This window comes from Fusarium odoratissimum, assembly GCF_000260195.1.
Source record: "Fusarium odoratissimum NRRL 54006 unplaced genomic scaffold supercont1.62, whole genome shotgun sequence".
Lineage (NCBI taxonomy): Eukaryota > Fungi > Ascomycota > Sordariomycetes > Hypocreales > Nectriaceae > Fusarium > Fusarium odoratissimum.
This window is the reverse complement of record NW_022158739.1, coordinates 71591-84226: the sequence shown is the minus strand read 5'-3', so window position 1 is coordinate 84226 and position 12636 is coordinate 71591. Positions and strand designations below refer to the sequence as shown.

The following is a 12636-nucleotide window of genomic DNA, read 5'->3' as shown; positions in this document are numbered from 1 at the left end:
AAATTATAAAAATAGCTTTAATTTAATTAAGATTTTAGGTATTAACTAAAAAACTCTTACTTAATTAATTGCTTTTTCCTCTGCTTTAGTAGATAATTTTCTGCTATAGCTTTATTATTTAACTTCTAAGTGTTTATCTTAGATTAGTTCTTTATTATAATAAGAAAATAGCTAACTAAGCTAGACCTTATTTATTATTACCTTTTTTATAAAGATAAGACTTATATAAGTTTTATATTAATTAAGGACTAATAGTTACTAAGAAAATCAGTTTTTTAAATAAGTCTTAGGCAGATAAATATTATAGAATTATTATAATAATGTTTCTATATTAAATTAGCCTTTTCTATTATAAGTAAACTTCTAATTTAGTATATCCCTTAAAAAATACTATTCTTATTATAATAATCTTATAAATATTAGTATTAAGATTAACATAGTTAATAAGCAAATGCAATAAATAAGTAAGTGTAATAATCTTATTTCCACCTAAAGTCTAGGTTTTAAAAAACTCTTTAAAAATCTAAGTTAAGCCTAAAATAGCTATAATTTTAATAGCTTATATATAAGCCTTAATATAGGCTATATTAAGTTTTTTAAAATTTCTTAAAATTTCTATATAGCTATAAACTTTAAAATCTATTTATACTATAAAATACACTGTATTTTAAGGTTTTATAGATAAAATAAAATAGTTAAAATTTTTTAAAAAATACTATTTAGTAGATTTAGCTATACTATTATAGGAAATAATTTTTATAAATTTTTAACTATTTTATTTTAAGTCTAAATTACTATAAGGTAGGCTATTTTTATATATACAGTATGCTATTACACTTACTTATCTATTGCATTTGCTTATTAACCACGTTAGTTAATAATTATTAATAAATATTATCTCTAATATTAAAATCTAAGTAAAAGTATTTAATTATTTTAAAGTTAAAATACCTATCTAGTAACGCATAAAGTAAAGCCAAAGGTATTAAAGTAAGATAATAAAATAAGGTATTTATTTTTAATATAATATAATATAAGGCATTATATACTATATTAAAAAATATAATAACCTTAATATTAAGTCTTAGCAGATTATATAGCTATTACCTTAAACCTTAAGATCTAATTAAATAAGTAGCCTTAATCTATAAGTATAAAGATGATATTTTCCTTATCTCTAAAAGGCTAAATACCCTCTTTATTATTACCCTATTAAGGTAATTATTACTAAGGCTTTAATATTAAAAGGCTATATTAAAATAAGCTAGGAACCTTAACTTTTATTATAAAATATACTACTATATAATTATTATTAATAATAATTAACCTAGCTATAGCTATTTAATCTTAATAATTAGTAATTATATAATTAGTCCCCTAATAGATATTAATAGGCTTAAGTTTAAGTATATTCTTATTTTATATTTCTTCTTATAGTATTATAAAATTATAAGAAAATACCTATTATATATTAATAAATTACTATTAATATAATAAGTTAATTTAATAATCTTTAGTTACTAAGTATAACTCCTTAATATTAAAAAAAATATATCTCTTATTAAATATATTATAAGCTAAATAAAGGTATTAGAAGACTTAGCTAATTACTTAAAATAAAATTAAGGTATATTAAGGTAATAATAAGCCTTTATTAATAGTATTATATTAGGTAGTAGTAATAGCCTATATTAGGTATAGTTTATAGAATTAAAATATATAATTAAGTTAATTAAATTAATAATATAAATATTTTATTATAAGAGTTAAGGGCTATTATAAGGTAAAGGAGGGGAAGTAAGAGGGAAAAAAGAAAGAAAAAGGCAAATTAAGAAAAAAAGGTTTTAGTATTTAGGGAAAAACTATAAATATTAGTAGACTAAGGCTAGCTTAGCAGGTTAGTAATAAATTAGATTAGGTTATAAGATAATATAGTAAGAGAAATATAAGTTAAGGATAAATATAATTAAATAATACTTAGGGTATTTAATTATATTTTTTCTAATAAGCTTATTAGGATTATTTTAATTATTATATTAGCTATAATTTCCCCTTCTTAGACTTTAGTCTTATTAAGATTATATATCTAATTTATATTAATTAATAAGTTAATAATAAAATACCTAAGTCTTTTATAATACTCCCTTAATTACTTTTTTATAATAGACTTCTTTCTTATAATTAAAATAAGTTATAATAACTTTAATATAATACTTTTATATTATTTAAGGAATTAATTTACTTAAGTTTTCCTTAAATAACTTTTATAACTATTTAATTTAATAAAATACTAAGTATATTTATAAATCTCCATTTTTAATATATAATTAGCAAAATAAAGTGCATATATTATTAATAGCTATTATAGTATTCAGACTATTACCAAATGGGCGGAGTGGTGGTTAGATATGTTAGTATAAAGTATATGCCTAGCGAAATGATCCAAACCGCTCTATGTCATTTGAACACGCTTGATGAGTGTGTGATTTATCCGAGATTTCTATGTTACTGATTTGGGGTATCCAAGCGTCGGTCTCGGTTTCATTTTCTACGGCAGCGGCGCTCGTGAGGCGATATCTAGTTTTCTGTTAGCGCTGTTCTCTTGCACGGCTGATGAATCCCGTACATGTTTTAGTACCTCACCCAAAGGCCCCCAAGAAAGAAATTACCCAGACTAAAGGTGTTCATTTCAAACTATCTGAATCATGCCATCAAAGTATCCCAGCCCTTCTGGATCATAACATCCATCCAGTACGAACTCTTGTGGTCTGCTTCCTTCGGCCAGGCATCCAGCCGCTCCCAAGTTGTCCGCACAATATTGATACACTCGCGCACCGGACCGCCCGGCAGGAATTGAAGCAGCGATTGAAGACGGTTGAGGATGAACCGCCGGCCAGAAGCTACCCCGACAGCCTGGCTGGAGAAGAAAGCCTCCGGAGAGAGGTGCGTAGCTTCCTTGCCTTCCTTAGGATCAGACAAGCCTGGACACCGAAGCTCACTGCAGCACGCAACGAGAAGGAAAGGCTGAAAGTCGCGCGTACCGGAATCAGCGGGGAGCGATATGAGCATGTCGATGGTGTTCAATGCATACTTTGTCAGCCAAGCATTGCAGACAGCCGGAGCGAACTCTTCCAATTCTCCGAGCCGATTTGCCTCCTCATGTGGCGCCTCTGTCCCCCTTTCCGCCATCGTCATCCGAATTATATCTGTCGCTGCCCCTGTGTTTATACCGGTTTGTGCTCCGATACTGTCTTCGGGCCACGCCGGAAGGTCAACACCAGAGACATGCAATCTGGCTTGGAGAACGTCTGGAAACACTCGGTATAGCTGAAGGAGGCCAACCCTACTGTACACGTTGGCTAAGAGTAGGAGATGCCAAGTGGGTGTCTTTTGGTCGCCAGTATCAGCGATCTCCGTCTCTTCAGCGAATCTAATGTTGAAGAGCGTTTCTTCCAGCTCGATCGCTTCCTCTGCCTCCCTTTGTAACTCTTTGATGGTTGCCTGCGTAGTAAAAGACCGGGAATATGCGCGGCGGCGATTTTTGCGAACAAGCCGGCCAACTCTGGTTAAAAGGATCTGGACATTACGGGCGATGCCAGTCCAGGGATGCGGAACGTGGCGCCTCGGGAAGACAGTCAGATGATCCTCCGAGGCGAGATTGCTACGCCGTATTCTGTCAGCATAGATCTCATCAGTGATCTTTTGTAGCTGATCTGAAGGCAAATCAAAGGAATACAATTAAAGACTGACCTTGCTAACGACAATGGCCCATCTAGCTTGTTATCGTCTACGACGAAGGACAGCAGCATCTCCCAGCAGATCAGAGCCTCTTGGAAAAACAAGCTGTTATGGCCATTGCTTGTTAGTTGACCTGTGGCCGTCATACGGTTATAGTTTGATCGAAAGACGTTGAAGTAACTTGCGCCAGTGTCTCGAGAGTTGAACCAACTTGCCGTTCCGCCTACCATAAGCAATGCAAGGAGTGACTTCTCATCGATGGCCATGGCCATGTCTGGCTTAATGGACACAGTGGCCATCGCTCTGAGGTCCTTCGCCACGGTCGCCATATTTGGATAGATATCAGCCAGAGATATTGCAGCCATGCTCTGTAGGGCGTAGTATATCGGCTCAGAGAAGCTCCACACATTAGCAACCGTTGTCTTGAAGGGATTCATATCACTGTCGTAGAGCGACATGATTTGCGCAGTGTCTCGGAAATATGCCTCAACCAAAATTGAAGAGGTGTCTCGGAGTGACTTATTCATCAATTGCTTGGAACTCTTGTCATTCACGTGAATGTCTCGTTGTCCATTCAGCATTGTTGGCACCTCTTCCACATCTGACTCTGGGGCTTGCTCTTGTGTTGCCTGCGGTTCAGGTTCTGGCTCTGATATAATTGCTGCTGAAGTTGCCGTTTCGGCTGGTTCTGTGGCCGGCTCTCTTTGCGCTATGACGGCTGGGTCCGTAGGGAATTTATGGCATGCAGGGGAATCCCTGGTAGGAATCCCTTGTGACAAATGGTTGCTTACCATTGTTGACAGCTGCGCGTTCGTCAAGATCTGTTCTAGCATCTCGGGATGCTGGTCCCACGAGAAGGCGGAGAGCGAGAAGTCGTCGTTGAAGAGTGATTGAGGCATGAATGCACTAATTTCTTCATCGAACCAATTGGTGTCAGTAGACAAGTCCATCTCCCAAGACCCGCACACCTCTCCCTGGATCGGATTGGCCTCGGCCAGTCCTCCAGTACCTGATACCAACGAAGAATCATCTTGTACTGGTTGATATGAGCCGCTGCAGCTATCCGAAGTCCCCGATTGTGCCTCTGTTGATGCATTGCAAGGCAAGAGTGGCTCACAGCGGGGAGATTGCTGCACTGTTGGCACCCTTGCTCGCTTCTTTGTTATAGTGGCGCCGGCACTGGTACCAACAGCGCCATCTTCAGCATCTTCCCTTCTGCCTCCAAAAACTTCGTGCTTGTTGCTCCACCTCAGCCTTAGGCTGGGACCGCTACAGGAGAGTCGCAGACGTTTGCAACGACCACACACTGGCGTTTGCTCATCACATTTGGTCTGGCGATGTTTAGTTAATGGCCTATGGCCTAGTCGCCAAGTCAGCTTCGGGAATGCGGACAGCTTACCTTTTGGGCTTTACAATGATTGCAGCCAGAACGCGACCTCGCCATCCGGCCCATTGCTAATGTTCTGTATTACAGGTTCGAGAAGGTCAGAAAATGTAGCAAGCAGAAGGTTGTCGGTCGTTGTTGTGCTTCGTGAACCAATGTTGTAAAGATGAGGAAACTTGCAGGAGTACGACGGCGAAATAGAAGATCTTCTTTCGTAATGTACTGTACTCCACGTCCACTAAACCAGGCCGGGCTTAGTAAATTTTGCCCACTGCCGCTATCGACATGTCTGTGCCAGGCGATTGGATACAAACTATCCCTTTAACCAGCATAGCCCTTATCCAATGTAGCTAGCTCCACTCAATCCCACGTACGGCATAGCTACATTGTGACATAGTTTAGATGCATTCGTAAATTGATAGGCACTTATCCATTTGAGCCCCTAAGTGTGGCTTTGAAAAAGGGCTATGCCGGTCGCCACTCTTGACTGTTCATAGGGAGTCACTTCAAATGAAGGGCGATTGCCACAGAATCAACTCTAGAAGCCTCTTAACATCAGTTTAGGTGTTTCGAAATATGGCTACTTTATGTTCGCAGTTTTCACGGCAACCTTTCGACAGTATAGCCCTCAGCAATTGTTTGGTGATAGATGAGACTTTTCAAAGACTATGCTGCAAATGATCATGAATTTATGCGTAAACAGGTACTTAGTTTGTCATGGCTGCTGCTTCTCCCTCCGCATTCATAGCTGAGCGGTAAACCTTCTTGCCGCGGGAGAACCAATCAATAGAGATAATAATGCCAACCAGTCCGTAGATAGCACAAACGTAATTCATATCTGCAAATAGTAAAAAAGCGTATTAGTTTATACTGTTCATAACAAGTCTGACAAGATCGAGGCACTAAGAACAGAGGTGACCAAAGCCATAAGATGAACTCACTACCAGTAGAAACGGGCATGACGGCCGGAAAGGAGTAGAAAACAAGAGTGAAGATAATCCACAGCAGCGCCACGATGTTGCAGACGAGGCCCAATCTGCCTAGCCAGAAAGGTCCATGGATAAGATTTGTTCGTCCATGGTAGAGAAGCGAAAGTATTGGCACAGCGTATGACAGGTTTGGGAAGACGATGCAGGCAATAATCATGGCGTTGAAGGCCGTCGTCGACGCCATATAGATACAGCCTACTATTGCCACCAGGGCTGTATTTGTCATGTGTGCCGCCAAGGGAACGTCTAGTCGGCTGTCAACCATTTCGAGGCGTGAGTGGAACGGAACACCGCCGTCGCGTGCAAACGACCAGAGAAGGCGGGATGACCACGTCTGACAACCCATAAGGCAGCCCACTCCTGTAGCGATGATGAGACTCTCAAGAACGACTGCCCCTGCTGTTGCCGGACAGACTTGTGAGAAAAGCTCGATAATGGGCACGGCAGCTTCGAGGAACTTTTCGATCGACTGAATGCTGAAGAGCATCGCGATAAGAAAACAGAACGATGTTACAAAGCCGATAACCACAACTGCGACGATAACAAGTGGAATAACCCTCTCGGGATGTGCTGTTTCCTCGGCCAAGTGAACAGCCGAGTCCAAGCAGCTGAAGCCCCAGTTGGCGTTTATCAGGCCTACAGCAAACGCCATGAAGTTGTTACTCCATCCCGTCAGGTTGGTGAATGTGGCGAAAACAAATGTCGCTGGCTGATGTTTATCCGCCACAGCAGGAACAGTAACTAGTATCGCGCCGAAAGAGGCCAGGCTGACGAGGAGGAACACTTGCCCAAGCTTGGGAAGAATTGGGCCATAGCAGTTGAAGGCAAAGACAAACATGTTGAAGACTTGGAAGGCGACAAAGACATGCCATGTCTGGGGAACACTGATTAGGCAATGGTTAGCTGAAGTTGAGCTTGGGAGGAAGGACAGCGAGGAAGAAAGAAGCTTGCATACAAATCGGGATGGGTCAATGCATATGTCCCAACGAGAGCAGATCCCATGGCGGATGCCACACTGGTACAGGCAAACACGGATCCGACCCAGATAAGCCACCCGGTGGTGTAACTAGCTTGCCGAGCGATGCTTGCCGGTGCAAGCTCCCGGACCCAGAAGGACTGGCCCGTTGCGTTTGGATAGGCACTAACAAGCTCGCCGAGAGACACAGCGATGGCTAGGGAGACAATAAAGAGTAGAGTGGTACCGTAGAGAAGCAATGCTGAGCCTCCCGAGCCGAGTCCGGTAACGAGAGCCGCAGAGACGCACCACCAAGAATTAGTTAAAGAGAAGCAAATTCCAATAAGGCCGAATAGAGAGAATTTGCGTTCTAGAGTTTGTACATAGCCCATAGACTGGAGACGGTCAACATCACCCTCGGTATAAGAAGCAATGTCTCCTTCGGCAGCCGCCGAAGCCGCGGAGTTGACCTCCATCTTGTTCGATTTATCCATGGTATAATGAATTAGAAGAAAGACCTCTGGATTCTCTTTGGTTGATAGCTTTGAGAGTACTGCGAGTAAAGAGAGCAGCTCGTGTGTTGCAGAGGTCAAGATCAAAGCCACGACAGAAGAGAATGGTCGGAGACAGGTTGAGCATAAGTAGTGCCATCAACTCGGGAGGTGCCGGTCACAACAATTCCGGGGGAGCGCATGGGGTCAGATAGGGATTTCTGGCTGGACTAGAATCCGGGGTTGCTCCAGATCGTGAATGCAGCCATGCCTGTCTAGATCGGCAAAACTTGGTTTGAGCGTATCTGCTATCTAGAGATCATTCATGAGCTCCATGTTAATAAAAAACTATGTTCGCCTTATCTCTCCTAGATGGGAGTTCTTATGCGGTCCCAGTCGCCCCTAGTTGATCTCAACTACCGGGGGCTTCAACCAATGGGCACTGGTTTAAAAACTTCCGTTTTAGGCAAGTTGGGGCGGACCCATAGATATGAGGTCAGCCACCATCGACTAATGTGACGTTAAATGTCTTTGATAAGGATAATTGCCATTTTGAATTCCATTACCATAAGGTAGTTCATTGCAGATGGTCAGATGGTCACGAGACGAAAGGATTTAGAACAACTTATAGTCGCGAACAAAGGCAGACTTTTGGTATAAGTTGTATATAGACGAAGGAGTTTTTCCTTCGATTCGGTTTTTAGTGCACACTCAATCGAAATCGTCAGCATTTCCATCACCATGGCGCTCCTGGAACAGTTGAATCCGACAGTTGTTTACACAGCAGCTATTGCATTTCTTCTATTCAAGTTCGTTATTTACCCTTCCCTGCTCTCCCCCCTTGCCAAGATCCCCGCAGCACGATGGCACGCCCGGTTCAGCCCTCTGTTCAGCTGGTACATCAAATACTACAAACTCGAGAATATCACCGTCTTCACGCTTCACCAGAAATATGGGCCCATCGTCAGGCTTGGACCCAAGGAGCTAAGCATTAATTGCTATGAAGGAGGTCTCAAGACTGTCTACACCGGTGACTTCCCCAAGACGGAATTCTACCCTCGGAGCTTTTCGCATTATGGGTGAGTTTCTGCACAATAGCCACCGCTACCTCTCACATTGTCTAACGGAGTCCTCTCCTTTTCAGTCTGCCCAACATGATTGCGCACACAGACAGCAACCGGCACGCCGTAAAAAGGAAGATGCTCTCCAAGGTCTACTCCAAATCTTACGCCTTGAGCAGTACTACCAGGCGCGTGACCACATTGGCCGTCCTGTTCGATCGCCTGGTACCATTTCTACAAGCCAAGGTCGACGCCCAACAGCCAGTGGAGATTCTAAAGCTGAGCTACGCATACTCCATGGACTCGTTCATGACGTATCAGTTCGGTGTCTCGGAGGGCAGCAACGCCATTCTTGATGAATCATTCTTGAATTGGTATCTCGATAACTTCTTTGCCCCCCGACCCTGGGCTTTCTGGATCATAGAGCAGCCCAATATTGCCAAGTTTCTGAGTTATTTTGGCATCCGTCTCGTACCCAAGAAGGCTGCTGATGCTACGAACGCGCTTGAGGCATGGCACCTTGAGGTTTGTGACCGTTCGGAAAAGGCTCTTCAAAACTCAAATGATGGAGACGAGCTTGAGGCTTCTGACTATCCCATTGTGTATAGCACGGTGCGCAGCAAGCATCGGGAATTGGACGCCAAGTCAGGCTATAATGCCAAAGAGAAGCAGGTTTATCCCCGTCGTCTCGAGCTGGCAAGCGAAATGTGCGATAATGTCGCCGCCGCCTTTGAAACAAGTGGCAACACCATCACATGGCTCACGTACGAGTTGTGTCGTCGCCCTGAATTCCAGACTCGTCTTCGCGCCGAGCTGGCTACTCTTTCGCAACCTATCGACGACGTGGACTTGTCTGCTGCTAGCGATGCATTCCCCGACTTTAAAGATCTTGATAGCCTCCCATTCCTCGACGCCATTTTATACGAGACGATGCGTCTATGGCCTGCTGCGCCTGGCTTCCAGCCCCGCCAGACGCCTTCCGGAGGTGCTGTCCTTGCAGGTTATCATAACATCCCCGGCGGTGTCCGCGTTCAAGCAAGCGCCTACAGTCTGCACAGAAACAAAGAGGTCTTCCCAGAACCAGAGACCTGGCGACCTGATCGCTGGCTGGAAGCAACTCCTGACCAGCTTGCGGAGATGCGCCGCTGGTTCTGGGCCTTTGGAAGTGGAAGCCATACATGTCTGGGTAACCACCTCGCCATGTTGTGTAAGCCGCCCCCACCAACTCTTTATGCAAGGACCTGAAAGCTGACCTGACATCACTAGCCATGAAAGCTGCAATTGCTACAATATACAGTCGCTATCATTCGGTCATTTACGACGCCGAGGGTATTGAGCAAGATGATGGGTTTGTAGCCGGCCCTAAGGGGCAGAAGCTTTGGGTGCGGCTAAGACCTTGGGACACGCCACTGTGCTCATGAATCAAGGAGTGACCTGTTTAACCGATATGTGGTCCTTGAGATAATTCTATTCCTTGTAAATGTATAACGGGTTTTCTTATGTTGTATTATATAATTTATAGTAAAAATAAAGAAATCTAGTTAGACTATTTTATAAGAAATAGAAAGAAAGATAATATTACTTTATTTATTAACCTTAAAGTTTAAGAAAGGGAAAGAGTTTAAAAATATAATATTATATTTAATTTCTTTAATAACCTAAATATTATATATATAGTTATTAATAAAAAGAAAAGTAAACCTAAGTGGTTTAGTTAACTAAAAATAATATAAGTCCTTTAAGGTATATATAATAAGAAATAACTTTAAGCTATTATAAATTAGTTAATATAAGGAGATAATAATAATAAAAAGAGTAAAAGAGCTTATTAATATAAGGATTTAATTATTCTTATAATATAGTTAATAAGTAAGTAGGTTATCTAAGTAAGTAAGTTATTTTCCTTAATCTTTTTAACTTATAGCTTAAAAAGCTTAAGCTAGAATTTAAAAAGGCTAGCTTTTACTTATTAAATTCCTCCTTAAATAACTTAAGAACTACCTAGTAAGTCCTTATATTATACCTGCCCTTATTATATATACTATAGTATTAACTACCTAGTTATTTTAATTTTCTTTAATTACTACTTCTTAATAATTTAGCTATTACTTATATATTAATATTAATTTAATTAATTACTTATAATACTTCCTATATAATTATAATCCCTCCTTTTTATAATTTAATCCTTTTTATTTTATAATATTAACTTAATATTTTATTTATATCTTAAAGATTATAAAGCTTAGCCCTTAATAAAATAACCTTATATATAATTACCTTTATTACCTTAGTAATTAACTTTAAAACTTTAATAATAAACTTTAAGAAATTATTATTTCTTTTTTTTTAAGTTTATAAGTTAGCCTTAAAAAGTATATCTAAGTATCTCTAAAGTCTAATATAATTTAAATATTTATTACCTCTTAGTAGATAAAGCTTTATTAAGTTAATATTATTATAATTAGCTGCCTTAATTATAGCCTAAACCTAGCTATATATAACCTAGCTAAAGGGCCTTACTTTTTAGCTAGCCCTAATCTTCTTCCTATAATTTACTTTAAAGGCCACTTTATTACTAACCCCTGCAGATATTATACTTAAATTATCTACTGCCTAGTAAGTAATATAATTTAACTTCTTCTTTATATACCTTATAATTATAACTACTAATAGTATTATAGCTTTACTATTATAATACTTAGAAGAAGCTTATAGGCACCTAATCCTAATAAGCCTTATCTAATAAAAGGCTATAATATAACCTATAAAATTAAATAAGCTATTAAGAAAGATAATTATAATAAGCTTTATAATATAATAATAAAAATTAAAATAAACTAAGGAAAAGAGGATAATATTAATTATATTAAATTAGTAATCTTTAGTTATAAGATCCTCCTGCTTATATAGCCTTATTATTAGCTAATTAATAAAGGCTTCCTTAATTATAAGATAAAGCTGCTTTATAAGCTAAAAGGGAAGTTACTTAGAGGGGTAAATCTAAGCTAGAAGGAAAAGGAATTTATTAAGGCCTTTTATAGTAGCTTATATAATAAGTAGCTTAAGGCTATTTAGTAGTAGGCTAAGAAGGTATTAGAGAAGACTAAGCCTTAATAATATATAATCTAGGATAAAAGAGGGGTAATTATAGGGTTTAGAGAAATAAGAAGAAAATATATTAAGTTTTTTATAAGTTTAATTACTTAAAGTTAAAGACCTAAAGTTATAATATTAGTATTAGTAGTATAAAGAGGGTTAAATAAGTTATAAGATATAATATATAATAGATTTAATAAATTAGCTAAATATTAGTATATTATTAATATAAATAGGGGATTATATAATTATATTAGTAGCTAAATAGCCTTTAATATTATAGTAATTAGGTTTATTTTATTTATATTAATAATATATTAATATTTAATTAATTTATTAAATTTATTATATATTATATCTTATAACTTATTTAACCCTTTTTATATTACTAATACTAATAATCTTTAACTTTAAGTAATTAAACTTATAAAAGACTTAATATATTTTCTTTTTATTTCTTTAATTTATAAGTAAAACCTTATAATTACCTCTTTTTTATTTTAAATTATATATTATTAAAGTTTAATTTTCTTTAATACCTTCTTAGCCTATTATTAAATAGCCTTAAGCTACTTATTATATAAATTATTATAAAAGGCTTTAATAAATTTACTTTCTCTTTAGCTTAAATTTACCTCTTTAAGTAATTTTTCTTTTAGCTTATAAAATAGCTTTATCTTATAATTAAAAAATCCTTTATTTATTAATTAATAATAAGATTATATAAGTAAAAATATTTTATATTTAAAGATTATTAATTTAATATAATTATTATTATTTTATTTTCTTTAATTTATTTTAAATTTTATTATTATTCTTTTAAGTTTATAAGCTAGCTTTAAAAGAATATATTTAAATATCTTTAAAATCTAATATAATTTAAATATTTATTACCTCTTAGTAGGTAAAGCTTTATTAA

General features: G+C 37.7%; 3 protein-coding genes across 3 annotated transcripts; 1 reads left to right on the top strand and 2 right to left on the bottom strand.

Moving 5' to 3' along the window:
* Nucleotides 1-2703: 2703 nt before the first annotated feature.
* Nucleotides 2704-4637, bottom strand: FOIG_15955 (uncharacterized protein; the record flags this gene model as incomplete). Its single annotated transcript, XM_031217366.1, has 2 exons — nt 2704-3661; nt 3751-4637. 2 exons carry the CDS (start codon nt 4635-4637, stop codon nt 2704-2706), a joined length of 1845 nt encoding a protein of 614 aa, XP_031052942.1.
* Nucleotides 4638-5829: 1192 nt separating this feature from the next.
* FOIG_15954 (uncharacterized protein) lies at nt 5830-7560 on the bottom strand (the record flags this gene model as incomplete). The annotated part of the gene is made up of 3 exons (XM_031217365.1): nt 5830-5960; nt 6064-6995; nt 7067-7560. 3 exons carry the CDS (start codon nt 7558-7560, stop codon nt 5830-5832), a joined length of 1557 nt encoding a protein of 518 aa, XP_031052941.1.
* A 738-nt stretch (nt 7561-8298) lies between these two features.
* FOIG_15953 (uncharacterized protein) lies at nt 8299-10039 on the top strand (the record flags this gene model as incomplete). The annotated part of the gene is made up of 3 exons (XM_031217364.1): nt 8299-8636; nt 8702-9825; nt 9885-10039. The coding sequence occupies 3 exons, from the start codon at nt 8299-8301 to the stop codon at nt 10037-10039; spliced, it is 1617 nt and encodes a 538-aa protein (XP_031052940.1).
* Between the last annotated feature and the right edge of the window lie 2597 nt (nt 10040-12636).